The sequence below is a fragment of the Mirounga angustirostris genome, unplaced genomic scaffold (genome assembly GCF_029215605.1).
Source record: "Mirounga angustirostris isolate CCGP_5_RB_7025 unplaced genomic scaffold, mMirAng1.0.hap1 SCAF_16, whole genome shotgun sequence".
Classification (NCBI taxonomy): Eukaryota; Metazoa; Chordata; class Mammalia; order Carnivora; family Phocidae; genus Mirounga; species Mirounga angustirostris.
The window spans coordinates 43,519,038-43,546,628 of NW_026991724.1; the positions used below are offsets into that span (position 1 = coordinate 43,519,038).

General features: G+C 47.8%; 2 protein-coding genes across 3 annotated transcripts in view; one reads left to right on the forward strand and one right to left on the reverse strand.

Moving 5' to 3' along the window:
• Positions 1-15,597, reverse strand: part of ATP4A (ATPase H+/K+ transporting subunit alpha) — an 86,207-nt gene extending 70,610 nt beyond the window's left edge. The window contains exons 1-2 of the mRNA XM_064581217.1: positions 15,462-15,597; positions 15,104-15,242 (exon numbers count right to left, since the gene is read on the reverse strand). The gene's annotated coding sequence lies outside the window, so the exon portion shown is untranslated. The remainder of the gene's footprint in view (positions 1-15,103; positions 15,243-15,461) is intronic.
• A 1-nt stretch (position 15,598) lies between these two features.
• Positions 15,599-26,581, forward strand: HAUS5 (HAUS augmin like complex subunit 5). Of its 2 annotated transcripts, none has more exons than XM_064581219.1 (19): positions 15,599-15,758; positions 16,496-16,558; positions 16,651-16,683; positions 16,835-16,859; positions 17,695-17,800; positions 17,878-18,037; positions 19,126-19,195; positions 19,285-19,367; positions 19,894-19,951; positions 20,092-20,216; positions 20,422-20,485; positions 20,604-20,734; positions 20,959-21,121; positions 21,341-21,418; positions 21,520-21,665; positions 21,924-22,035; positions 22,113-22,245; positions 24,902-25,034; positions 25,197-26,581. In XM_064581219.1, the coding sequence occupies exons 1-19, from the start codon at positions 15,661-15,663 to the stop codon at positions 25,312-25,314; spliced, it is 1,899 nt and encodes a 632-aa protein (XP_064437289.1). In that variant the 5' UTR covers positions 15,599-15,660; the 3' UTR covers positions 25,315-26,581. The 2 variants fall into 2 exon arrangements, with proteins under 2 accessions (XP_064437289.1, XP_064437288.1); XM_064581218.1 differs by having other exon boundaries at positions 21,338-21,418; positions 25,197-26,579.
• Positions 26,582-27,591: the final 1,010 nt, after the last annotated feature.

The following is a 27,591-nucleotide window of genomic DNA, read 5'->3' on the forward strand; positions in this document are numbered from 1 at the left end:
AAATACCTCTTACAGACCCTGTTTTCAATTCTTTTGGATATATACCCAAAAGTGGAATTGCTGCTTCGTATGGTAATTCTATTTTTTATTTTTAAGGAACCACCACCTATTTTTCCATAGCAGCTATACCAGTTTGTATTCCCACCAACAGTGCACAGATGTTCCAATTTCTCTGCACTACCTTGTTTACACTTGTCATTTTTTGCTTTTTTTTTTAAAGGTTTTATTTATTTATTTGAGACAGAGAGAATGAGAGACAGAGAGCATGAGAGGGAGGAGGGTCAGAGGGAGAAGCAGACTCCCCACCGAGCAGGGAGCCCGATGCGGGACTCGATCCCGGGACTCCAGGATCATGACCTGAGCCGAAGGCAGTCGCTTAACCGACTGAGCCACCCAGGCGCCCTTTTGCTTTTTTTTTAATAGTAGCTATCTTGATGGGTATGAGGTGATATCTCGTTGTGATTTTGATTGTCATTTCCCTAATGATTAGTGATGTCGAGCATCTTTTCATATGCTTACTGGTCATTTGCATACCTTATTTGAAGAAATGTCTATTCAAGTCCTTTGCCCATTTTTAAATCAGGTTATTTTTGTTTTTGTTAAGTACTAGGAGTTCTTTATATATTCTAGATATTAACCCCTTATCAGATATATGATTAGCAAATATCTTCTCCCATTCCATAGGTTGCCTATTCATTCTTTCATGTCCTTTGATGCATAGAACTTTTTCATTTTGATAGAGTCCATTTATTTATTTTTGGTTTTGGTGTCATATCCAAGAAACCACTGACATATCTGATGTCATGAAGTTTTCTCTACGTTTTCTTCTAAGAATTTTATAGTTTTAGGTCTTATTTTTAGGTCTTTGATCCACTTTGAGTTAATTTTGATAGATGGTATAAGGTAAGAGTTGAATATCATTCTTTTACAATGTGGATATCCAGTTTTTCCAGCACCATTTGTTGAAAAGACTCTTGTGCTTACTTTTAGGGTAATTTTCTCTTCTTTTTTTCCAGATATTTAAAGAGGAAGCAGACATCATTAATTTTAGATGGCTTGCTATAGACTGGATGTTTGTATCTCAACAAAATTCACTTAAGCCTCAACCCTAACTTAGAAGTAGAGCCTTTGGGAGGTGATTAGCTAATGAGGGCAGAACCCTCATGTATGGGATTAGTGCCAATATAAAAGAGGCCTGAGAGAAATCCCTTGCCACATCCACCATAAAATTACGCTAAGAAGACTATTGTCTATGAGGAAGGTGGCACTCTCACCAGATACTGAATCTGCCAGTACCTTGATCTTGGACTTCCCCGTCTCTAGAACTGTGAGAAATACATTTCTGTTGTTTATAACCTACCCAGTCTATGGCATTTTGTTATAGCAACCTGAGTGGACTAAGACACTGTTCTTTTCTAAAACAGACATTTATTGTTATAAATTTCCCCTTAACTTCTGCTTTGACAACCTCCCACATATTTTTACATTTTGTGTCTTCACTTATATTCGGTTCAAAATGCTTTTTCATTTTTCTTTTGATTTCTTTTTTGAACTGTAGGAAATTTTAAAATACAAATAGTTTCCAAATATCTGGAGATCTTTCAGCTATATTTCTGTTATGGATTTCTAATTTAATTCCATTTATATCACAGAGAACACTGTATAACTTGAGCTCTTTTAAATTTATTGAGACTTGTTTCATGGTCAAGAAGCCGATCCATTTCAATAATTGTTCTGGGTGCACTTGGAAATAATGTGTAGCCTGCTGTTTGGGGGTAGAATGTTCTATAAATGTCAATTCAGTCAAGTTGGTTGATGGTGTTGTTCAAGTCTTCTGTATCCCTACAGATTTTCTACTTTAGTGTCAAGTGACAAAAATAATACAATCTAGTAATGACTTTTATGTCCTTTATTCAAGGGGAGACAATCCATGGGTTGGGGGAATACAGTGCTTCTCAAGAAGGAGAAAACCCTTCTCAAGTGATTTTAGGCAACAGTGACCTTTATAGAGAAGAAGAAATGTGGAAACAGGGTATGATTGGCTAGGAGGTCTGGGATTTTCATAAAGGCTATCAGGTCCTATTTTCTAAGGGAAGGGATTTGGAAGGCTGTAATTAGTGTATGTTAGTTTTCCTTGACAGTGAGGCATTTCCCATAAGTGCAGGCTGACTTAGGCTTAGATTTTTCTAAAGTTTTTTCCTTTATATATTTTGAAGCTCTGTTATTAGGTGTATAAACACGTAGAACTATTGTGTCCTCTTGATTAGTTGACCCCTTTATTATTAAGAAATAAATTTCTTTTTCCCTGGTATTACTCTTTGGGGTTTTTTTATAAGATTTTTTTATTTTTTATTTTTAAGTAGTCTCTACATCCAACATGGGGCCTGAACTTACCACCCTGAGATCAAGAGTCACATGCTCCACTGACTGAGCCAGCCAGGCACCCCCCCAGTATTACTCTTTGAAATATACTTCATCTGATATTAATATCACTCTAGAATAATATATCTTTTTCCATCCTTTTACTTTCAGCCTCTTTGATAAAATGAGTTTAGCAAGATCACAGTTTGTAATATCAACACACAAAAATCCAATGTGTTTTCTTATGCTAGCAATGAACAATCAGAAATCAAATTCATTTAAATAAATAGATAAAGGGGATTAAGAGTACACTGATCTTGATGAGCACTGAGTAATATATAGAATTGCTGAATCATTACATTGTGCACCTGAAACTAATATAACACTGTATGTTAATTATACTTCTATACAAAATAATAAATAAATAAAAATAAATAAAATAACAGCTATCAAAAATAATAATCATAATACCATTTGCAATAGCTCTCACAAAGCAAGTAATTGGGTGTAAATCTAAATAATTATGTGTATCAGCTGTGTGTTTACACTACAGCTGCTAATGAAGGAAATAAAAGGCCTAAATAAATGGGGAGGCTTCCCATGCTGGTGAAAAGGAGGTTCCACGTCTCTCCCGGAATTGATCTGAAACGTTAATGCAATTCCTATTAAAAGACTTGTAGATCTACACATAGTCAAACAATTCCGAAAAAGACCGACAAAGTTGGAGTACTCATATTACCTGACTTTCAGAATCACTGTAAATCTACATTAAAAGACAGTGTGGGGGGCGCCTGGGTGGCTCAGTTGGTTAAGCGACTGCCTTCGGCTCGGGTCATGATCCTGGAGTCCCTGGATCGAGTCCCGCATCGGGCTCCCTGCTCGGCAGGGAGTCTGCTTCTCCCTCTGACCCTCCTCCCTCTCATGCTCTCTGTCTCTCATTCTCTCTCTCAAATAAATAAATAAAATCTTAAAAAAAAAAAAAAAGACAGTGTGGTATTTGCTAAGGGACAGACACATTGATCAACAGAACAGAATAAACGGCGCAGAAAGAGACCTATACAGATACGGCCAATTTATTTTCAAAAGGTCAATGCAATTTATCATAGAAAGAATAGGGTGTTGTTTTGTTTGTTTAAGATTTTTTTTTAATGTATTTATTTGAGAGAGAAAGAGTAAGAGAAAAAAACAACGTGGGGCCGGGGGGGGGGGGCGGGGGGGGCACTGAGGGAGAGGGAGAGCTGAGCCCCAGCTCCTGAGGCAGGGCTTTATCCCAGGACCCTGAGATCATGACCTGAGCCAACCAGGCGCCCCAGAGTTGTTTTTTGTTTGTTTGTTTGTTTAAGATTTATTTATTTATTTGAGAGAGAGCGTGCAGAGCAGGGATGGGGAGAAGGAGAGGGAAACTCAAGCTGACTCTGAGCTAGAGTCCCACTGGGGGGCTCCATCTCACCACGCTGAGATCACCACCTTAGCTGAAACCAAGAGTCCCACACCAACCCACTGAGCCACCCAGGCGCCCCTAGGGTTTTTTAATGGTGTTAATTAATTGAAAAAAACAAATGAAAATCATCATCATCATCTCATCTAAAATCTCACCTCCAGTCACCTGGGTGGCTCAGTCGGTTAAGCATCAGACTCTTGGTTTCGGCTCAGGTCATGACAGTTATGTGATCTAGCCCCAGGTCAGGCTCTGTGCTCAGTGCAGAGTCAGCTTCAGATTTTTTCTGCCCCTCCCTCTCGCTTGCTCTCTCTCTCTCTCTCAAGTAAATAAAATCTTAAAAAGAAAAAAAAAAGAAAACCTCACCTCTTATGCAATAATGAACTCAATATGGATTACAGATTTAAGTGTAAAATGTAAATCTATCACACGTTTGGAAGAAAACATAGGAGAAAATCTTCCTGACACTGGATTAAGCAGAGAGAAATTCTTAGACATGACAACAAAAGCACGTCCATAAAAGAAAAAAAATTAATTTGGGTTTAATGCAAATTTAAAACTTTGCTCTGCATATGACACTGTTAAAAAATTAAAAAGATAAGCTACAGACCCAGAGAAAACACTTGCGAATCACATATCTGAGAAAAGACTTGTATCCAAAACATATAAACCACCTTCGAAACTAATAAAAAACAACTCCTGGAATTGACCAATCACCTGACAGAGTAGGAAGAGCTTGAACTCCTTCAGACCAATCAGCAGCCATGTGAGTATTGGATTCCCCCACCCTATTACATGCAACTTCAACCAGCCAATAGTAATAGAAAGACAGGATAGGAGGCGGGGCCTGCATGGTCTCTACGGTAACCCCTAGTTGGTTGGAATGAGGGAGAGGCTCCTTGTACCCAGACCCAGATGCCGTAATGGGAGTGTTTGAAGGGGCAGGGAGGGAATTTATGGGGGGATAGGGTGGGCGGAAGAGAGCGTGAGTAGCGGCTGAATGAGGGGGCAAGAAGGGTCTCAGGAGGAGGCAGAGAGGGTGTTACAAGAAGAACTATTTAGAGGGAACACGGGTTTAGGAGAACGGGGAGGCTGCTGTGAGTGGAGGAAAGAGGGGTTCAGAGGGTCAGGACTCTGGTTTCAGAGGTAGCGAGAAGGCGGTAGAGGGAGAAAGAGCAGGCCTTTATAAGGGGACAGAGAAGAGGCTACAAGGGGACATGGAGAGGACTTAGAATTTAGAGTTGGTCAAAGAAGGTCTTAGAGGAGCCAACAGAGAGGCCATGGGTGGGGAGAAAGGGAAGGGAGAAGTTTATGGGGGAACAGTAAGGCTCATAACAGACCATGACAGGTTCATGGGGAGAAAGTGAGGGATATTACAAATGAGATCAGGAGAGAGGTATTGTAGACATACACAGTTTCATAGGGTGAGAGCTTTACGAGGGAACAAGGTTTTATAGATGGAAAGCGAGAGTGTTCAAGTGTTGAGTAGGGTCTTCTTAGTAGGTGTTTTATAGGGGCAAAAAGGCTGCTTTCGGGGACCATGAGGGTGTTATAGGAACCAAGTGCGATAGTGGCTCAGTTGTGGTTCCAGGGAGGCCAGTGAGAGTCATTAGAGTCAGCAAGGGCTTTTGAAGGGGCGGTGTTAGGGGCCAAGGGAGACATGCTGTAGGGACCTGCAAGGCAGTTCTAGAAGACAAGGAGGAGGTTATAGGAGACAGGGAAAGGGTTACTAGGAACAGGCAGGGATTATAGAGCATAGGGGTGGAGGGGGCTGGGAGATCCAGGGTAAAAGGGGTATTAAAGGGAATAATGAGAGGTTAGAGGGGACATGGTAGGAATTAGGGGAAGTCAGTAGGGGTTTTAAAGGAGGTCAACAAAGAATTTATAGGGGCCAAGTTATCATGAAAATGAGTCAGAGGGGACAGCACAGTCCAAAAGCCATACTGAGCCATGACCCACTCCCTGCCCACAGGCATTTGAAATTTTGCAGGACAAGCCCCCCAAAGACCACATGTGCCTGTCGATTTGCGCCTTCCTCCTGTGTTTTCCCATAGGCATTGTAGCCCTGATCTTCTCTGTTCAGGTGGGAATCTGCGTCATGCCAATCCTCTCCTCCTCTACTCCCTTTTCATCCTGGCCTTGACCTTGGCTCAAATTCTTTCTTTTGTCCCTCCCATGGGTTCAAGTCCCTGCCCTGTGTCCTTACAGTTCTATAGCTCACCCATTACAATAACCCACTGAAGCCCAACTATTCCTGTCCTGCCTCTCCCCTCTAATCAGACAAGGCACAGCAACAGATGGAATAACCGAGCCTTGGCAGCCGAGACCTCCCACCAAGTCTATTACATTGCAGTCTTGGGGATTGTTTTGGGAAGCCTCGTCACACTCACCGTCTTGATTTTCCTCATGATGGACTTACTTGCTCGTTAACCTTTTCAGCAAACTACCAAATATATACAACAGTGTTACTTACTTTGACTCTAAGTATCCATTTGGGCCAAATGGGACACCTTTTCTACATGTCTGGACTGCTAAATGTTGACAGCCTGAGCCAGCATCTTGAGGTAGTTGATGGGGCAAAAAAGGGGTCAGTTGGGCAGTCCACTGGCCCAGAGTTCAAGATCAACCCTGGGACCCTGCCAGGAGATAGGGCTGTGGAGCTAGGGTAGGGCACTGTTTCCTCAGGACAGTCTCCCCTCCTGTTCACATCATGCATTCATGCCATAAATCTATTCATACCAAGGGCCTTGGCTATGCTATGATGCTGGGGATATAGCAGTTACCACTTCAGATTCAACCACACCCCCCTCAGGACTTATAAACTAGGTGAATACAGACATATCACCAGGCAGTGACAGTCCAGTGTGGTCTAATCTCTAGTAGGGGAAACTTAGAGAGGAGGGTTGTAAGAGGCCAGACCTTAGCTCGGTTACTTACAGTCTACCAGAAAGCCAGGGAGTCAAGCAGCTGTCAGTGAACTGATAGGAATTCAGGTCAAGTTACAATTGTAGAGAACTTCTATAACAGGTATGGTTGCCTCTTCTCCCCCTCACCACCAAAGTTTGTCATTTATTCATTATTCAACACAGAATTTCTGAGCACATACAATGTACCAGGCACTGTACTAGGAGCTAGAAACTCAACAGAGCAAGATAAGCACAACTCCTTTCTGAAGGAGCTTACATTCTACTGGGAAGAATACCATAAACAAATAGACCTCTAAATAAACAAGATAATTACAGGGAGTGGTAAATGATAAGGAGAGAAATAAAACAGGGTAATATTTCATTTATAAATAAGCTAAAGTAGTACCACTACTGGTCCACTATTGTTAATGGTCTGCAACAAGAGAAGTGCAGAATTACCAATAAGCACTTCAAAACTTACAGAAATTTGACATGGCCATGACATCCAAGAATATAATCCATAGACTTGTTGTGTTGGACAGGATACAGACCAAAAGAATCAGTACATGACAGATTGGAGATATCAAAAAATGAGTCCTACTCCACAACCACAAATAGTTTGAGGTACACTGAGCTAGTGGACAATGAGGTCTAGAAGTATATTGTTTAGAGTCATGCTAGTGGCTGTAACAAATAAAGCCCACCATTTCAGTAGTACACAAAATTGTTTATTTCACATTCACAGAACCTCCCAAAGTGGGCATTTCTGGTTGCCCACGTATTAAGTTAGGGATCCAGGCTCCTTCCACTTGGTGATTCCATCTCCTAAAATGCTCAGAGTCCTTTGAAGGACTCCAGAAGATAAGAGACTGGAGAACCCCCACTTGCTTCTTAAAATCCTCAGCCCAAAAGTGAATCCTTATACACCCTTGGATGGGAATGTAAATTGGTACAGCCACTATGAAATATAATATGGGCGTTCCTCAAAAAATTAAAAGTAGAACTACCACATGGTCTAGCAATCCTGCTTCTGGGAATATATCCAAAGGGGAAAAAAATTACTGTCTCAGAGACATCAGTATTCTCATAATTACAGCAGCATTATTCACAGTACCCAAATACAGAAACAACCCAAGGGTGCACCAATGGATGAAGGGATAGAGAGGATTTGGTGTATATATGTATATAAAGAGATATTATGAAACAATGAGAAACATGAAATCCTGCCATTTGCAACAACACAAATAGACCTTGAGGCCATTATGCTAACGAGATAAGTCAGATAAAGAAAAATATTGTGTGGTATCACTTATACATGCAATCTAAAAAAGCCAAACTCACAGAAACAGAAAGTAGAATGATGGTTGCCAGGGGCTGGGGGAAACAGGGACAGGCTGTTAAAGGGATACACTCAGTTATAAGATGAGTAAGATCTTAGGATCTAATGTATAACATGGTGACTATGGTGAATAATACTGTATCATATACTTAAAATAAGCTAAGAGAGTATATCTTCCATGTTCTCACCAAAAAAGGAAAAAAAGGTAACTATGTGAGGTAATGGATGTATTAATTAACTTGATTGTGGTAATAATTTCACAATGTATATGTTTATCAAATAACCATGTCGTACATTTTAAATAGCTTACATTTTTTTGTCAATTATACCTCAGTAAGCCAGGGGGAATTTTTTTTTAAATAAAGCTTTGGCCCTAAGTGACACACACCTCTTACTCTCAGTCCACTGGACAGAACTAGTTTCATGGCCTCAACTGGTTGCAGGGGCCTCTGGAAAATGTAGTCTCAGACTGGGTAGTCTATAGACACCTAGCTGGCTTTGCCACAGAAAGCCTTTCTAAGGGGCGCCTGGGTGGCTCCGTCTGAGTCTCTGCCTTCAGCTTGGGTCATGATCCCAGGGCCCTGGGATCGAGCCCCACATCGGGCTCCCTGCTCAGTGGGGAGTCTGCTTCTCCCTCTGCCTGCCGCTCTCTCTCAATAAATAAATCTTAAAAAAGAAAGAAAGAAAGAAAGAAAGAAAGAAAGAAAGAAAGAAAGAAAGAAAGAAAGAAAGAAAGAAAGAAAGAAAGAAAGAAAAGAAAAAGAAAGCCTTTCTAAGATGTTCTTTGAGCTGAGACATGGAAGCCCAAGTATGAGAGCGGCTCATGGAATGAGGTTGGAGATTCAAAGAACAAAAAGGAGGCCAATGTGGCAGTGAGTAATGTCACACATCTCCCACTCTCCAAAGCAGGTGGGGTTCTCTCCTCCTCCCTATAAGAACTCTTATAGGTGCTTTCCAGCTCTCCTGAAGAGGAAATGCAACACGTGTTCTTTACCTTCCATCTGACAAAGATCTGCTCACAGGAATCTTTTGTAGACATCTTTTGCAGGCTGTCTATCTTTAGGACTTCCAACCCCCTCTATGCCTGGCTCTGCACTGGGTGATGCTGGGGACACAACAGTGACCAACATAGATCCCATCACTGTCCTCAGGACATCTGCAGTCCAGTGGAGAAGACAGGCTCACACCAGATGGGACTGTGAGTTGTTCTTTCACTTATTCTTTCCTTCAGCAAAGTTTTATTGTGCATCTCCTGCATTGCCATTCTGGTGGTGTGTGAAAGATGATAAGCTTAAGTAAGAAAAATATTAAGAGTACTGTGGGGAAAAAAGTAAAGCACGGCAAGGGTGATCAGAAGTATTGGAGATGGGTGAGGGGCTATAGTTTTAAATAGATAGGCAGGTAATGCCCCAATTAGGATCTGACTTTTTAGCAAAGGCTTGCAGGACTTAAGAGAGGAAACCAGACACGTATCTGGGGTGAAAGTCTCAGGCAGATGGAACCGCTAGTGCAAAGGCCTCAAGCGAGGAGCCCATCCGATATTTCTGAGCTATTTTAAGGAGGTCAGAATAGCTGAAGTGAAGTAAGGTAGGGACCAGTTAGAGATGAAATCAGGGAGGTAACATAGGCAAGATCAAAGCGAGTGTACTTTACTCCGAGTGACATGAACAGAGACATTGAACAGATAAGTGACATGTGCTGACTCAGGTGTTAATAGGCTCCCTAGGACCCTGGAGGGGAGCAGACTATGGTGAACAGGTGACAGCAGGGAGACTCCTGTGATTTTCCAGATGGGAGGTGATGAGTGGGGAAGAAGGGAAAAGCATTGATGAATTTTAAAGGTAAACAGGAATTGCTGATGCATGATATAGGTGTAAGAAAAAGAGGGAATTTTGGCCTCAGGAGCTGGAATCACAGAGCTGCCCTTGTGTGATCTGGGGAAGTGGGAGAGAAACAAGTCTGGGGAGGTATAGTGTAGTGGTCATTCTGTTTGGGAGTCACGTTCTGGCTACAGGCTGGTTCAGAGTGGGCATGTGACCCTGTCTGAGCAAATGAGACTTGGAAAAATGGTTTCTGGAGCTTTGTAAAAAGAAGCAGCCCCCCCTCTTCCATGTCACCCTCTAAAACCACATCTTTCTCCCCTTCAAATGGTGCAGGGTAAGTCATTCTACAACCAGGCAGAAGAGCCTGGAACTGCTAGGATGAAAGAGGAGCCAAAAAAGAAGCAAGTGCTGGGAAGGGGAGCCAGAAACTGGGTCCCCAGTGACATCACCACCATCATCACCATCATCCCCATCACAATAGTCACTGAGCATTCAACTGTGTGCAGGCACTGCTCAAGGAGCTTATGCATATTGTCTCATTTAGACCCCACAACAACACTAAAAACAGGTATTATTTTTGTCAATTCATAAATGAGGAAACTGAGACTGCAGAGATTGAGAGACTTGCCCTAGATCGTTTAGCCTGAATGATGGAATGAGGATTCAAACCCAATGAGCCAGGCTGCAGAGCCTTTGCTCATAATAAAATTGCCTTCCAGTGTTTGAGCTGCTGGATCAGACCTCACCTGAATCAGAAGAAACCAGGACACTTTCCAAATCACATGAGCCAAGATTATTTCTTGTCTGGGAGGAAAAACACTACCTTGGGTTTTTGGGATTTGTCATCATCAACTGGGCTCAGCCGTGAGAATCCAGAGAAGTTAATCCAACCAACCTGGGTGGGTGGGGGGCAGTCAGAGAAGGCTTGCATAGGAGGGCACATCTGAGATAAGACCTAAAAAATGAGGAGGAGGTAGCCATTGAAGATAATGAAGAAGGGTGATGGAGGTAGAGGGCACAGCAGGAAGACAATCCCAGAGGTGGGAGGGAGGGAGCCTTGACAGGTAATGTCCCAATGAGAACACTGCTTTCCTCTCTGGAAAGGGCTTGGCCTATGGGTAAGTGTCTTCCACTCAGCCTGATCATCTCTCCCACCAGCCCCTGCTAAGCCTCAACTCTGTCATCACCTGCCCCAGTTCCCTGCCCTGGCCTGTCTCCTCCTCTGATTCACCACCCACAGGACACCTAGAATGTTCCCCCCACTTTTTTTTAACTTTTAATTTCTTAATTTCGATAATGGTTTCAAATCTACAGACTGTGCGAAACAAGTCTAACAGAACCCCACGTGCCACCCACATTTCACAGATGTAGACATTTTCCTATACTTGCACCTGTCAGCGGGTAGTCCGGTTCTCCCTCTCCCTCTGCCCCTGCTTGTGTCCCCTCTCTTGCTGTGTCTCTCTCTGAAAAAGAAATAAAATGTTGTAGGTGCAAATTAAACCCTTCCCCCCTTCTCTGTTCCCTCTTCCCTCCATCCCGGAAAGAAACCACCAAACTCATGTTACTGTATATCAATCCTGTGTGTATTTCATACTTTTACTCAGTATGTGTGGACATACTTGGTACAGAGTTCTTGCTTTGGGTGTTTCAGTAACCTTAGTGACTTCTGCCGAATCTTTCCAGCTCTTCACTTTCTAAGACTCAACTTCTGGGTCTCTCAGCTGGCCCAGTTGATGTTTCAGTTGACACCGTCATAAAAAAGCCAACTGTTATGAGGAAATTAGAGACAGGATGGTCTAAAATGTGCCAGATATTCATCACAAATTTTAAAACTCTATATCCAAGAAGCCAATGATAAGAATCCATCTCTGGGTATTAATGGTAATAAAGGTTTTATCCCCCCAAAGTAATGTCCTGTAGATGGCACTTAAGCTTTAATATGCATACAAATCCCTGACAGATTTGGTCAAAATGCATGTTTTGATTCAGTAAGTCCAGGAGTGGAGGGGCAAGGGATTCTGCATTTCTAACAAGCCCCTGGAGGATTCTGGTCCTTGAACACCTTATAAGCAGCAAATTACAGGCATTAATGTGGGAGCTTGAAGCTTGTCAAATAGGGATCAGGAGCAGAACACGGGTTAACTATCTCAGTTTGGGGATGATAATCATTTTGTCATTTGTATATTGAACAGACTGAACAGGGTGGGGGATACAAATATGACTTCCACTTCTCTCTGTGAGTAAGATGCCAATCTCACATTTTTGCATCAACCTTTTGGGGAATGGAGAAGAAAACATCCTCTTCTATGTAGGAGAGGAAGAGGAGAGTCACTCCAACTTCCTCCATGAACAGCAGCTTGAGGGTAACAATAACTCCACAGACACCAAGAGTCCCTGGTTACAGAGTGGATCAGGGTTCCATCTGAGAGGCTGAACCACTAGGGGAGATGATAGATAGATAGATAGATAGATAGATAGATAGATAGATAGATAGATAGATAGATAGATAGATAGATAGATGATAGATAGATAGAGAGATAAACAGATGAACTGGGATTTAACCTTATGCAGTTGCAGTTATGAAGCAGTTCCCAACATTGTGGTCTCGGTGTCTGATGCTGGCACTCGAAGTGCACAGGGCAGGCAGTTAGGAAGGAAGACAGATGTAAAGTGGGGCGAAGCTAGGACAAGCTGGTACAAGCTGGCCTCTGCCCTTGGTGGTAAGAGCATCCACGGGAGAAGCTGGCATCCTTCATCATGGAGCCAAAGACACACCCAGCCCAGGAGTTGGAGCAGTTGAGAAGAAGCCGCAGGAAAAGGTGAAACAATTGCTGGCCCGCTGCTGCCCCTGCCCTATGCAAACCTGATGAGCTAGCAGCCAGCCGGCTACAACCTGTGTGATCTACAAAATGGCAGTTGTTTCGCTTCTGCCTCCAAATCCTGCCCAAGAATCTCTATTGGTGCATCCTAACTGAAAGCATATGGAGAAGGTAATTCTAAGATACAGTTCATTCAGCCTGCTCAAGCTGATACATTACAAAGCCACAGCACAGAGACTGGAGGAGAGTGGTGAGAAGATCTGTCAGTGGCTGCTGGGGAGAGCAGAGGCACCTTGAATGCATGTGTCTAATAACCTCTGCGTGGCTTTTATTTATTTATTTTTAGAGTTGGAGGGGCAACTGATAGTAGCCATCTCTTATTTGGCTTTAGCCTTTCTTCCAAAACATACAGAATCCTTTTTTTTTTTTTTTTAAGATTTTATTTATTTATTTGACAGAGAAAGACACGGCGAGAGAGGGAACACAAGCAGGGGGAGTGGGAGAGGGAGAAGCAGGCTTCACGCAGAACAGGGAGCCCGATGTGGAGCTCGATCCCAGGACCCTGGGACCACGACCTGAGCCGAAGGCAGACGCTTAATGACTGAGCAACCCAGGCGCCCCGAGAATCCTTTTATGTTATAGCTTCATTCAAGGTGCATCTGATTAGTTGTCATTAGGTTATGGTTATAGATGTTTCATTAAATAATATTCCAACTTTCAACCATTATTTTTTTAATAGACTTTATTTTTCATGAACAGCTTAATGCTTACAGCAAGTTAAACAAAAAGTAAAGAAAATTCCCATATACTTCCTTTCCCTCCACACACATTTTCCCCTATTATTACCACCTTGCAGGAGTATGGTACCTTTGTTACAACTGATGACCAACAGTGAAACATTACTATCTAGAATCCATACTTTACATTAAGGCTCACTCTGTGTTGTACAGTTCTCTGGCTTTTTACAAATGCATAATGTGATGTAGCCACCATTACAGTATCATACAAAATAGTTTCACCTTTCCTTCCCTACCCCCCACCTCATGATCCTCTGGCAACCACTGATCTTTTTACTGGTCTCTATAGTTTGGCCTTTTCTAGAATGCTATATATTTGTGATCATAGAGTCTATTGCCTTTTCAGATTGTCTTCCAAAGCGGCTGTATCATTTTGCATTCCCACCAGCAATGAAGGAGAGTTCTTGTTGTTCCACAGCCTCAACAGCATTTGGTGTCATTTTTTGGATTTTGGACATTCTAATAGGTGTGTTGAGGCATACCATTGTTGTTTGAATTTGCAATTCCTTAATGACATGATGGTTAGCAACTTTTCATGCTTATTTGCCATCTGTACATCTTCTTCAGTGAGATATCTGTTCATAAGTTTTGTCCATTTTTAAGTAGATTCTTTGTTTTCTTATGGTTGGGTTTTAAGAGTTCTTTGTATATTTTACATACAAGTCCATCATCAGGTATGTGTTTTGCAAATATTTCTGCCAGTCTGTGATTTGTCTTTTCATTCTCTTAACAGCCAGTACTTTTTAAAGCCCCTTGAAAGGCTCAAAGACCAATGGCAGACATGCTGTCTAATTGATTTTGTTTTTTAATAGCAAAACACCCACAAAAGGCAGAAGGATAGCAATGTTTGAGCAAAATGGCACCTTTTGAGAATTAGGCACTGTGGAGTAGCAGCTGCTCTTTCTTCCAGGAAACCCACCTGGATTACATCAGCCCTTGGCACCCTCTTCTGCTTCTCAGCCCTTATGAAACACTTGAAGCTGGACTCAGCTTCTCCCCCAAATTTGGTATCTTAATGGTGATCCCATGGTCGCTTTGTCCCTGGGCCAGAGACTGAGCCAACCCTTGGATGTCCCTTTGACTCCTCACACCCACAGGGCCCCACATTGTTATCAGCATCTCCCCCCAAATTGTCCCTTCTCTCACATCCGCATTTCAAGGTCTGCTCCACCTAATCCCCAGCCCAGAGCCCTGGACCTCAGGCTGGATGCCCCACCCTCTACAGCCAATCAACCTCCTGACCCACTTGTCTCCTCCCAGCTCCACAGCCCTATATGGGCCACCATTGCCCTCGACCCCCGTACGTCATCCTGCTCCATCCCCCTCCCTCAGTCCCCAGCTTTATTCTCACCCCACCACCTCTCCCCTCATGTGCTTTTTGAATAACTACTTAGAGAGTCAGGCTTTGGACTAGACACTGAGGACAGCGTGGTGACCTAGGCAAGCACGTTCAGTGAAATGTCCCTGAATGTTGCCATTTCTCAGGGCCCTGTCTGAGGCTCTCCAGAACTCCTGGCCCAGTATCCAGTGCTTTCTGGGGCAGCCCACAGACCCCTCACATTCCGTGTGTCCCAAACTGCCCCGGCCCCGCTCCTGCTGCTTATTTTCTACCATCCCTACCTGATGATGGTGATGTGTCTAAGTCCCCCACTGAACCTGAGCTCCGTAGCATGGAGACTGGGGCTGTCTCGTCCACCGCTGTGTCCCCGGGGCAGGGTCGGCTCACGAATGTTATGGAATAGTAAAGACGAACGAATACCTGGAAGAATGCATGACGGGGAGATATCAGGGTCATGCTATCGCCCCCTATTCCTCACTCAGACCTGAAACACCCTGTTTCTGAAATCAAAGAGCACCTGGCCTCCTAGGATGAAAGTCCCATTTTGTCAAGAACATCAAGGAAGGCATTTGGGACCTTCTGCCTCTTAGGGGACACTTGGTGGTGAGCGGGAGGACGAGGAAAGCGAACGGGCCTCACCGTTTCTCCACACGCCTTTCATCTTCACTCAAAGCGACCCACCCTCGTCAGAGCGAGAGACACCGGACGGCTCAGCCGCGCTGAGGAGCCGCGAGGCCCCAGTCCGCCTGGCAACCGATGGCGTCACTGCCGGCGCGCTCGTGACGTCAGAGGCGGGCGCCACACTTGAAGAGGGTGCGGGAAGACGCTCCGAGTTCTCATGGAGTTAATGCAGGAAGCGCGGGAACTGGGTTGCTGGGCGACGGAAGAGATGGGGGCGCCGGTCGCAGCCCGAGCCCCGGAGTCGACGCTGCGCAGGTGAGGGACGCTCTAAGTGTGAGCACTCCCAACCCTGGAGATAGTCTCTGGGGGTGAGATCACTGAAGACCCGCCTTCCTCTGCCTCAGGGAGAATGACCATTAAGGGCGGCCCCCCCCACACACCCAGTAGTATGTCCAGGAGGAGGATCCGGGGTTGAGTGAAGACCCCCCTGGGCGGTGACCCCCACACTCCCACCCCCTACCCCGTGAGACCGCCCAGAGTGAGGGCCGGCCGAGGCACCAGTGAGGATCCTCTGAGAGTTAACGAAGCCCGCTTCCTGTGTGGAAGTAAGATCTTTGGAGTGAGACTGTCTCTGCGACACCCTACCACCCCCACCCACCCTAACCAGTGCAGAGACTCGAGTCACCAAAGACCACCCCATTGGAGGTTGAATCTATAGGAGTGATGACCCCCATCTGGTAATGAGAGCACTTCCTGGCAGTATACTCCCCACCCCCTCCTCTGGAAGTGACTAGAGATAGCCCTCTCCCAGGAGAAAGGAATCGCCCCACCAGGGAATGAGAATTTCCCTACACCCAGTGAGAAGCCCACAGTTCAGTGACCGAGAACTCCCCAGGAGGGAATATCTCACCCCAGAAAGTATGGACCCTCTTTCCCCCCAGAAGTGAGAATTCCCTGGTAAAGACTTTACCCACCACAACCACCCTTCGAATAAGGATGATCCACCACCCTGTGTGATACCCAAGGCATACCTTTACACACTCTCCCCACAGACTGTGTCTGGGCCAGGGGGCCGACATCTGGGCCTATGTTTTGCGGCATGTGCACAGCCAGAGGTGAGCCTGGCCACATGAGGGAGGCTGTGACAGGGGAGGGGACACAGGCAAGCCCCACAGTAACACCTCTTCCTTCTGCCTCTCCACTGTAGGAGTGTCAAGAAGATCCGGGGAAACCTACTCTGGTAACTGGTTCTAAAAGCTCTTCCTTCCTATTTACCCTAGTCCCATCCAGCTGTGTTTTCACCCACAGCCTCACACCTCCTGTCATCCCCCTGGAAGTCCCTGTCATCCCCTAACTCTGACAGTCCCTGTCATCCCCTGTCATTTCCTCAGGTATGGCCACCAGGACAGTCGAGAGGTGAGAAGCATGTCTTACAATATTTTCTTTTTTTTTTTTAAAGATTTTATTTATTTATTTGAGACAGAGAGAATGAGAGAAAGAGAGCACATGAGAGGGGGGAGGGTCAGAGGGAGAAGCAGACTCCCTGCCGAGCAGGGAGCCCGATGCGGGACTCGATCCAGGGACTGCAGGATCATGACCTGAGCCGAAAGCAGTCGCTTAACCAACTGAGCCACCCAGGCGCCCCTACAATATTTTCTTTCATCCAAAAAGAGGACTTGTAGATTTCTGCTCTAGGCCCAGCCTTGTGCTATGGGATGCTGGGGACACTGGGTCACAAGACAGCCCTGATCCCCACACTCACAGGGCTTACAGTCCAGGGGAGACAGGCATGAGCTGGGTGTTGAGGGGACATGGATATGAGGCATCCAACCTGATGAGGGGAGATGGGAGAAGGGACTGGTTTGGGAGATATACTGAAGCCATTGTAGGACCTATTATATGCAAGGGGCCCTGGTGACATCTAGGGGGAGGCTTCCAGAAGACCTTGGGACCCCTAGATGTGGGGCTCAGTGGGGAGGTGAGAACTGGGGCAGAGGTGTAGTGTCATCAGTCAGAGACAGGAAACAATTTAGGAGGATAGGGGAGGCAATCCCAGGAGGAAGGAGGAGGCCAGATGGTACCCTAGTGTTCTTCTAGGCCTAGAGAATCAGACACAGAAACTGCTTACGATAAACCCTCTGTCACCTACCTGTGCAGGCAAGGAGATCAGTGCTCCACAAAGAGCAGTCAGGCCAGGCCAGGCCAAGACCCAGCCAGGCCATGCATCTGACTCTGTACCTGATCTCGCCAGGCCCGTCGGAAGCTGGAGCTGGAAGCCACTGTTGCTCGCCTGCGGGCAGAGATCCAGGAGTTAGACCAGAGCCTGGAGCTGATGGAGCAAGAGACCGAGGCTCAGGGTGACCTATGGGGCTGGGAAGATGAGCAACAGAGTGGGGGTAGGGGAACAGCTGATAGCCACATGTTTCTCCTCCAGACATGGCCCTGGAGCAAGCCCTTCAGAGCATTCAAGACACCCAGCGTCGTGCTCTCCTCCTCCGGGCCCAAGCTGGGGCCATGCAAAGACAGCAGCGTGGGCTGCAAGATCCCATGCAGCAGCTGCAGAATCAGCTGAGACGTCTGCAGGACATAGAGAGGTGGGCCTCAGGTGCCCAGGGACCAGCCTTCACCAGGCGGGGCAGGCAGACATTTTCCTTAGAGACCTCAGTGCTCCACCCTGACCCTTCTTGGGTTCCAAAATTCTGAGCTCCACTCCTTAGGATTTAAAGTCCGTGAGGTCAGAAAGTTTTCTTATCTCAGCCACTTATATTTCCAGTGCTTAGAATGTTGCCAACTGTATATCTAGGGAATGTGCTGGGGAAAGAACAGTAAATAAGGGACAAGTCCCTGCCCTCCTGGAGCTTACACTCTGATGCAGAGGAGCCAGATGATAAACTAGTATAATTGCAGGGAGAGATAAGTGCTATGATAAAAAGGTGATATGATAGTAACGGCGAAAGAGATGCTACTCCAGGGAGGGTGGTCAGAGAAGGCATCTCTGAGGAGGTAACATTTGAGTTGGGGGAGGAATCTCCATGGAGAGGGACAGCAAGAGCCGAGGTGCCGAGTTTGGCATATGGGAAGAACAGCCAGGAGGCCAGTTTAGCTTTAGTTACACAGGCAAAAGGGAGGGCACGAGGAGGTGACGTCAGAGAGGTGGACAGAGTGCCATGGAGGCATCAGATTTTTACTCAAAGGCTGGGTTCATGCCTTAGCCTGGCCACTTACAGCTCTGTGACCTTGGGCAAACTACTTGGCCTCTTTGTGCCTCAGTGCATAAGCTCTATGGAATGGGGATAATATTAAACCTACTTTATAGGGTAGGTATGATAATTGAGTTAAATCATGCAGAGTGCTTAGAAGATACCTAATACCAATTGTTACTATTCTGAGTGTGATGGGAAAACATCACATTGTTTTCGAGGGTTTTAGGCAGCAAGGTGACATGATCTGTCTGAGGTTTTAACAGGATCATTGACTACTAGATGGAAAACAGACTGCAGGGGGCAAAGAGCAGAGGCCAGTGAGGAAGCTAATACAGCCAGGAAAGGTCAGTGGCCTGATTTTAGAGGTGGCCCCTGAGATCCAGGCTCAGTGACTAGCCTTACAGCAGGAGGAGACACAGACATCTGTTCTAGCTCCCTTTTCCCGGGGACTCCCGCCCCAACTCTGTTTCTCTCTCCAGGAAGGCCAAAGTAGATATAACCTTTGGACCCTTGACATCAGCAGCCCTGGGCCTGGAGCCTGTGGTCCTGGTAAGAGTCCTGGGCTGTGGGGAAAGGAGTGGGGAGTCAGGTCAGGTGGACCTGTGGGTTCCCCTCATGCCCCATCCTCTTCTTCCCAGGGTGATGTCCGAACAGCTTACACCCTCCGGACCCAGTTCTTGCAGAAACTCCTAATTCCTCAGTCCAAGGGAGGCAGCATCCCGTGAGTGTCATCCAGGCTCCATAGACCCTGCCAAGAACCTGGGCTTTGAGTGGGGAGTTACTTTCTGTTAATTCCTCAGACACTCAGCCTCTGGACTATGTCAGCCCCAGGCCTTGCCCTGACAGGGCTCCCAGGCTAGGACAAGGAAGAGACAAATCTATCACAGACAGTGGCAACCCGGGTGGTTAGGGCTGTTGGGGGTGGGGAAGTCTGAGAGACTCCAGGTACCCAGAGGAGACACCTTCCTCACCTAAGCAGTCAGGGAGGACAGGTTCTCCGGTGAGGAGGCTTAGCCAGGGTGAAAGGTTAAGACAGTATTCTAGACAAAGAGCACATGTGAAAGGCCCTAAGGCCAGCTAGTTGGTGTAAGCGGGGAACTGAAGTCTAACAGGCATAGATAGACTTGGTTTCCTCATCCTTAAAATGGGGGCAGTGATAGCCCCCCACCTTATAGGGTAGTGGTGATCAGTAGAGGGAGAGTTGATGTGTCTTGTAATATTCTCTGTCCCCTTCCCCAACCCCACAGAACCCCTCAAGATGACTACTTTGGAGCTTCCTACCGGCAGTGGCTTAGCTCAGTGGAGGTGAGGGGGACCACACCTTCTGCCCCATGAGCAAAACTCAGGGTGCCAGGACCTAACTCTTGATCCCTACCTCATCACCATGGATCCCAGCTCAGAGCACTGCCCCCAATCTGGCCCTACTTCACCCTTCCCCCCACCAGACACTGCTGACAAACCACCCTCCGGGCCACGTCCTGGCCTCCTTGGAGCACTTGGCTGCAGAGCGGGAGGCAGAGATTCGGTCCCTGTGCAGTCTGGATGGACTCCGAGATACGGAGATAGCCAGGTATGGAGTGGCGTGCTTCTAAGGGCGGGGCAGGGCGGGTGGATGGGTAAGCCGGAACAGACTCAGGACCAGGCACAGTCACCTGCTGATGGGAGTGGAACTGAAACCCAGTGACCAGTCTGGCAGGTGGGCTGACATTGGCCACCCCCAAGAGCCCGGGCGAGGGGGGAGGGCTCCTCCCTCAGTGGTTTTACCCCACCCCCAGGTCCCAGGTACCAGACCAGTCAGACTCCAGCCAGGCCCTGCCATCTATGGTGCATCTCATCCAGGTGACCCCCAGGCATCCTTCCCAGGACTCCATCCCTCATCCCCTTCCCATCCCGAGGCCTGCTTGATCCCCTCACCCCCAGGGGTGATGCCCACCCTGACTTTGTACTCCTGCCCCAGGAGGGGTGGAGGGCCGTGGGTGTGCTGGTTGCCCAGCGGGGCCCCCTTCTGAAGGAGCATCAAATCCTGACCCGGCGCCTCCAAGGCCTGATGGAGGAGGTGAAGAAATGTGCCCTGGGATCCAGCGAGAGGTGAGGGGGCTCCCTCAGCAGAGGACTCTAGGCCATCTCTTTCCCAGAGGTCTCAGAATATTAGACTTTTCCTGCCCCTGTGGCTCCCAGCTCTGCCTCCCTGCTCTCCTGGTTTGTCTCCCTGTGTTTGTGGCTCCTTGTGCATCCTTACAGATCTGATCTCCCTCCTCCGCTAGGAGTCTTAGTCATCTTCCTCTCCCTGGTTCTCTTCTGCTGTGCCCCAGGCAGGCCTTGATGCTGGGGCTCCGGGGCTGTGGCCTGTGGGCAGAGCTCAAGGCCCTGCGTGCCCAGAGCCAGGAGCTGGAGGAGGTGACTGGGCGGCGGCAGCTTATGCTGCAGGAGCTACAGGCCAAACAGCAACGGATCCTGCACTGGCGCCAGCTGGTGGTGAGAGGCCGGCCTTGGGGGAAGTGGCAGTGCCTGATGGAGGGCCAGAGAGAGGCTGGGAGGCTTAGGATCTAAAACTGGGCCTCTGGTGGTGAGGAGAGGCCCAGGGTGAGTCTCCCAAGAGGAAGCAGGACCTGTACAAAGGGGAGGGCAGGGCCAGAGGCTGGGAGGTGGGAAGTAAAAGGCGCCTATCTCAGTGGCCTCATGGTTGCCCAGGAGGAGACACAGGAACAGGTCCGCCTTCTCATCAAGGGCAACTCAGCCAGCAAGACGCGCCTGTGCCGGAGCCCTGCAGAGGTGAGAGAGAAGTTGGGGCAAGGTTTGGGTAGGGCTGGGGCTCCTAGAGATGGGGCCAGGTGGCTCCAGGCTGCCCCTCCCATCCCTTTCCTTCCCCACAGGTGCTGGCTCTGGTTCAGCGAAAACTCGTCCCCACATCTGAGGCGGTGGCACCCCAGAGCCAGGAGCTGCTTCGCTGTCTAGAGGAGGAAGCCCGGCATCTGCCCCACCTTCTGTTGGGCACCCTGCTTCGGCACAGCCCCGGAGGGTAAGACTGGAGCCACCTCTAAGTCCCCTCCCGTGGGTGACTATCACTCCCTGATTCCACACCAAAAAAATAATCCCAGGCCTCCCGTGTTCCCAAGCTGCCAGACCTCACCCTCAGGTCTCCGTCCCACTCTGGAATCCTAGTCCCCAGACCCACCTCCAAGTTCCTGGGCCTCCTGAGGCCACCTCTCAGCCCCCAGAACCTCTGGAATCCAAGCCTCCCTCCAAGTACCCCACCCAACCTGGACTATCCCTCCAGATTGCAGCCCCTGCCCACGGTCCTGCCATCCATCCACCAGCTGCATCCTGCATCCCCGAGGGGCTCCAGCCTCATAGCGCTGAGCCACACACTGGGGCTGCCTGCAGGGAAGGTGAGTGCCTCTCCCCTAGGACCTGTCTTCCCACCCCTCCTCCCGCCCGAAGTGACCATCCTTCCCCCTCCCTCCAGGCTCCGGAACTGCTCCTCCCAAAGGCCGCTTCTCTTCGTCAGGACCTTCTATTCCTCCAGGACCAGTGGAGTCTCCGGTGCTGGGATCTGCACCACGTGAAGACCAGCCTGCCACCAGGACCATCCACCCAAGGTAAGGCCTGCCCTGCCTTCACAGCTGGCATCCCTGCCCATTCCCAGGGTCATCAGCCTCCAGAAAAAATCCCAAACACCCATTGCTGACACAGTGCCTACTGTGCACTGAGTGCTTTAAGCATGCTAACTGGTTTCATCTGCACAGCAGCCCCATGGGGTTAGTGCTGCCATTTGCCCCTTTTACAGAGGCAGGAACTAAGATGGGAGGCCTTGCTGGCTGCCCAGGTAGGAGTGCTAGGATTTAAATCTGACATTTAATCTGGCAATCTGACACGTGTCTGTACTCCTAACCAGGTGATCCTGCCCATTAAATTGCCAAGTACTCATGTATCACCATCCAGTAGGATATGTGAGTAGTTAAAAGCTAGGCTGTGGGGCGCCTGAGCAGTCAGTCGTTAAGCGTCTGCCTTCGGCTCAGGTCATGATCCCAGGGTCCTGGGATCGAGCCCCGCATCGGGCTCCCTGCTCCGCGGGAGGCCTGCTTCTTCCTCTCCCACTCCCCCTGCTTGTGTTCCCTCTCTTGCTGTCTCTCTCTGTCAAACAAACAAATTTATTTATTTATTTTTTAAGATTTTATTTTATTTATTTATTTGACAGAGAGAGAGACAGCAAGAGAGGGAGCACAAGCAGGGGGAGAGGGAGAAGCAGGCCTCCCGCGGAGCAGGGAGCCCGATGCGGGGCTCGATCCCAGGACCCTGAGTTCATGACCTGAGCCGAAGGCAGACGCTTAACGACTGAGCCACCCAGGCGCCCCTAATTAATTAATTTTTTAAAAAAGGCAAGCTAGGCTGTGGAGTTAAACTCCTCTCAGCCCTACCTCTTCCCTGCTTTGCGATCTCCCAGTGCCTCCCGTTTCCTCCTCAGTGGAGTAAGCATAATCATAGTACCTTATAGAGTTGCTGGGAAGACTCAGTCCGGTTACCCAAACAGGGCACTGAACAATGCACAGCATTCAGTAAGCGCTACGTGTCTCTGGTGTGATTACGATCATTTCATCTGCACATGTGCAGTCTCTTTCAGTCCTTACAATGAGGGTAGGATGTTTTGTTGTTGTTGTTATTGTTGTTTTTGAGAGAGAGGGAGGAGCAGGGCGGAGGAGAGGGGGAGAGAGAGAATCTTAAGCAGGCTCCATGCCCAGCACAGAGGCCAACATGGGGCTCAGTCTCACAACCCTAAGATCATGCCCTGAACCAAAATCAAGAGCCAGATGCTTAACCAACTGAGCCACCCAGGTGCCCCCAAAGGTAGGGATTATTAAGACCCAACTTACAGATGAAGAAACTGAAACTCAGAAAAGTTGTTCATTGCTAGATTCCCTCAGGAAGGACTTGCTAGGCACCTACCAGCTACTGGCCCCGAGAGCTCAATGAGGAGAGAGGCCAGAGCTGCCCATCCCCAGGGATCCCAGTGGTAGAAGCAAAGAGCACAGAATCAAAGGATAAATAGGTAGAAGAGGTGTATTGATGAGAAATGACTTGGGGCGCCATCAGCAAAGCAGGAAGAGACCATTTTTGAGCCTTTGAGTTTTGGGCTCCTGCCTTGCCCTCTCCAATGAGCAGGGAGCTATGTGTGGAAACAGCCCAAGACATGACACAGCATCATCCCACCCCATGGGCATCTTGGGCTTTAACATGTAACAGAACATAGTTCCCTCTGTTCGGAAAAGCAGTTTTGTTTTTCTTCAGCCTCGTTTCCTTCCCTCAATAAATGACCCCACTTTCCTTACTAAAGCCGGCCAGCCAGGAGTCATTCTTATTTCCTCCCAGCACCCTAACTGCCACCCCCCCGCAACCTTCAACCTGTCAACAAGCCTTGTAGGTCCCACTCCAGCATGCCCCAGTCTGCCCCCTGCCCCATGTTACACCCGACCGCAGGAGTGGCTGAAGAAAGGGCAAGTGTCACGCCTGAGGTTGGAGGCAAGGATGGAATGGAGCCAGGATTCAGGCCCAGGGGCTCTGACTACACTGCTGATCTGTACTTGCTCTGAGATGGACCTGTTTGGGGCCTGTGGAGAGGGACTAGACCCAGTCATGTCTCCAGGGGGAAACACTGCTGGAGTGAAGGGCTGTAGCAGTCTAAGGAGGAAGCCTTGGGTTGAACACTGGGAAGCCTAGCAATGAACACTGGGAAGGGCTTCCAGGAGGAAAGATGGTGTCTCGAGTGGGCCCAGAGGGATAGGCGAGGTTTTGGTAGTAAGCAGAGGCCACATAGCGCAAACTTTCAAGTACTAGGCTGAGGAGCTCAGACTCTGTCTTGGGGGCACTGGGGAGCCTTGGAGGGTTCCATGTAGGAGAGGGAAAGGATCAGGTTTATGCTTTAGAAAGATCACTCTGGCTGCCATGTAGAGAATGGACCAGAATGGGAGGCTGAGGCCTGGAGCCTAGGAGGGAGGCTGAGGGAGAAGTAGGGAAGGGGGGAAGAAGGGGAAGGATTGGCCAAGGAGATTGATAGTCTGTCGAGGAGGGAGGAAGGTATCCAGGATGAGGCCGGGGGGATGGTGGGCTTGCCTCCGAGATGAGGACCTGGGAGGAGGGAGAGGTTTGGGAGAGATGCTGAGGTCACGACTAGGTGACTAGAGACTTGGGGACTTACTGGCCATGAGGCACCAGGGAGCCTGAGGACTCAACACTGCCTCCTGGGTTTCTCACCTGCAGAGCTGCTGCAGATCCGGGCATCCCAGGAGAAGGAGCAAAAAGACAATCTGGGGCAGGCTCTGAAGCAGCTGGAGAACCTGCTGAAAAAAGCACTGGAGCGAATCCCCAAGCTACAGGGGGTTGTGGAGGACTGGTGAGAGAGGCATATGATGGTGGGGCAGGGTGCTGAGCTGGGTGGACCGGGCAGAACTCGGGCGGCGGAGGGAGGGCAGCTGGTGACAAGTAGGCCATGGTGTTGGGGGGGAGGCCGAGTGTCTAGAGGTCCAAGCCTTCCTGTGACGCTTCCCTTCCCCAGGTGGGAGCAGCCAGGCCAAGCCGCCCTGTCCGAGGAGCTCTGCCAGGGCCTGTCCCTGCCCCAGTGGCGGCTGCGCTGGGTCCAGGCCCAAGGCGCCCTGCAGCAACTGTGCAGATGAAAAGGGGCCTCCAACAGGAGTCAGGAGCTTCATATTCACCCCTCCATGAGACCTTTGGAAGACAGTATCACCTGGATGTGTCAACCCATTGTCTCTACCCACACTTGCTGTCCTCCTCACAGGCATTTCTGTTCTTCTCAACTGCCTTGGACCTGTCCTTTCATCCCATCAAAGCCAAGAGAATGGGGTATTCTGGACCCCACCCTAGGTCCCCCTGAAACTCCTCTCATCACTCTCACCCTCAGCAAAAAGTCATTGAGCACCTGCTCTAAACACTGAGGATCCAGCACTGAACAAAATGGACAAAAGTCCCAGCCTTCAGGAAGTTGTTCTAGGACAGGGAAGCAGACCCCTGACAAGTTAAGTGAGCAAAATATGTGGTATGTTGGAAGATAACAGCTCTGGAGAAAAATAAAGCAGGCTGTAGGAGGTGCAACTTTAGATAGAAGGCTACACACACCCTGTAAAGGTAATGAGAGGGACGCACGTGGGCATCTGAGGAGGCCTTGTGCGGGGCTGGAGTGGGAAGGAGGCTAGAGCTCAGGCAATGGTCCTGAGCTCAAAATGCCGGTGTGAGGGTTGAGGAGGTGGGGGTGTTCAGTGGCGGGGGGGGGGGTCTTCTAGTTTTTATGTAGTTTCCTTTTTTGTATTTAAATCTCTGAAGTTGGGGCACCTGGGTGGCTCAGTTGGTTAAGCGACTGCCTTCGGCTCAGCTCATGATCCTGGAGTCCCAGGATCGAGTCCCTCATCGGGCTCCTGAGTCTGCTTCTCCCTTTGACCCTCCCCCCTGTCATGTGCTCTCTCTCTCTCTCTTTCTCTCTCTCAAATAAATAAATAAAATCTTAAAAAAAAAATCTCTGAAGTCATTTGGAATTTATCCAAGTGGATCCAATTTTGTCTTATTTTACATATATCCCAACAGCATTTCTTAAAATTCTCAGAGCAGTGGTTGCCTCTAGAGGTGGGTAGCAGGGATCAACCAAGGGAGGAGTCAGGGGAACTTTCTAGAGTTGGAAATGGATTACGTGTTGAAGGTAGTAGGGATAGGTGTCAACTCATCTAGCTATACTCAGGTCTGTGCACTTCACTGTGAATTATTCTTCAACTTATAAAGTAAAACCTTACCCACCTATATAAAGTAAAACTTCAGGTGATTTGAGATGCCACATCTTCATATGCTAAATGTCCATGATTAACCAGGCTGTATCTGGATTCTCTCCAAGTCTATTGTCTGTCTGACTCTCATAGGGATTTTTCTTTTTCTTTTTTTTTTTAATTTTTAATTTTTTAATTTTTAATTTTTATTTTTTTAAAGATTTTATTTATTTATTTGAGAGAGAGAGGATGAGAGACAGAGAGCACGAGAGGGAAGAGGGTCAGAGGGAGAAGCAGACCCCCGCTGAGCAGGGAGCCCGATGTGGGACTCGATCCTGGGACTCCAGGATCATGACCTGAGCCGAAGGCAGTCGCTTAACCAACTGAGCCACCCAGGCGCCCAGGATTTTTCTTTTTTAAATTACAAAAAATTAGATGTTTCCACAGTGCAAAGTATGAAACAGTGTATATTCAGATGTTTAGCTTCCATCCCTGTCCCTTTTACCTTATTCTCTTCTCAACTATCTCAAAGTGGCAGACATTATCCTTAATACTTCAATATGCATCCTCTAAGAATAGTCTCCCACCTAAACACAATGCCATTATCCCAGCAAAGACATTTAACAAAGACACAGTAATATTCTCTAACATGTTTCCCATTCCCAATTTTCAAATTTCCTGTTGTCCCCAAAATGTACTTTCACTGAAAAAAATTCCATGGTTCAATCAAGACCCACCTTGCATTTGTCATGTCTCTTTTAATCTAAAGCAGTCCCCACCTGAGCCCCATTGACCTTTTGAAGAAAAGTCTAGTTGTTTTGTATATGGACCCCCAACTTGTATTTCACCCAGTATATCTTTGGGGTAGAATCCAAAAGTGGGATTGTTTAGGCAAAGAGTAAATGCGTATGTAGCTTTGCTGGAGATTGTCCCATAGGTGTTCCACATTGCCTGTCCACTGATGCACCAAGTGTTGTTTTCCCACAGCCTTGTCAACAGTGAGCTTCCAAAATTTTGGGAGTGTTCTAATTATAAAGGTTTTGTGTTTTAGTATCTAAAATGGCTGGTTGCTGTTTTGCTCTAATTTCTTGAGGTTTCCCTGTCTCTTCTTGCTAATTGAACTTAGCAAATGAACTTTATACCCAGCCTGCCTGGTTCCAGAAAAAATACAAACACGGATGG

Bases quoted from the DNA above. Each gene is read 5' to 3' on its own strand.
- HAUS5 (XM_064581218.1), top strand. From the start codon at position 15,661: ATGGAGTTAATGCAGGAAGCGCGGGAACTGGGTTGCTGGGCGACGGAA. The intron at 16,559-16,650 runs GTGAGCCTGGCC...TCTCCACTGTAG, and splicing joins CGGCATGTGCACAGCCAGAG to GAGTGTCAAGAAGATCCGGG. The intron at 19,952-20,091 runs GTGAGGGGGACC...TCCCCCCACCAG, and splicing joins AGTGGCTTAGCTCAGTGGAG to ACACTGCTGACAAACCACCC.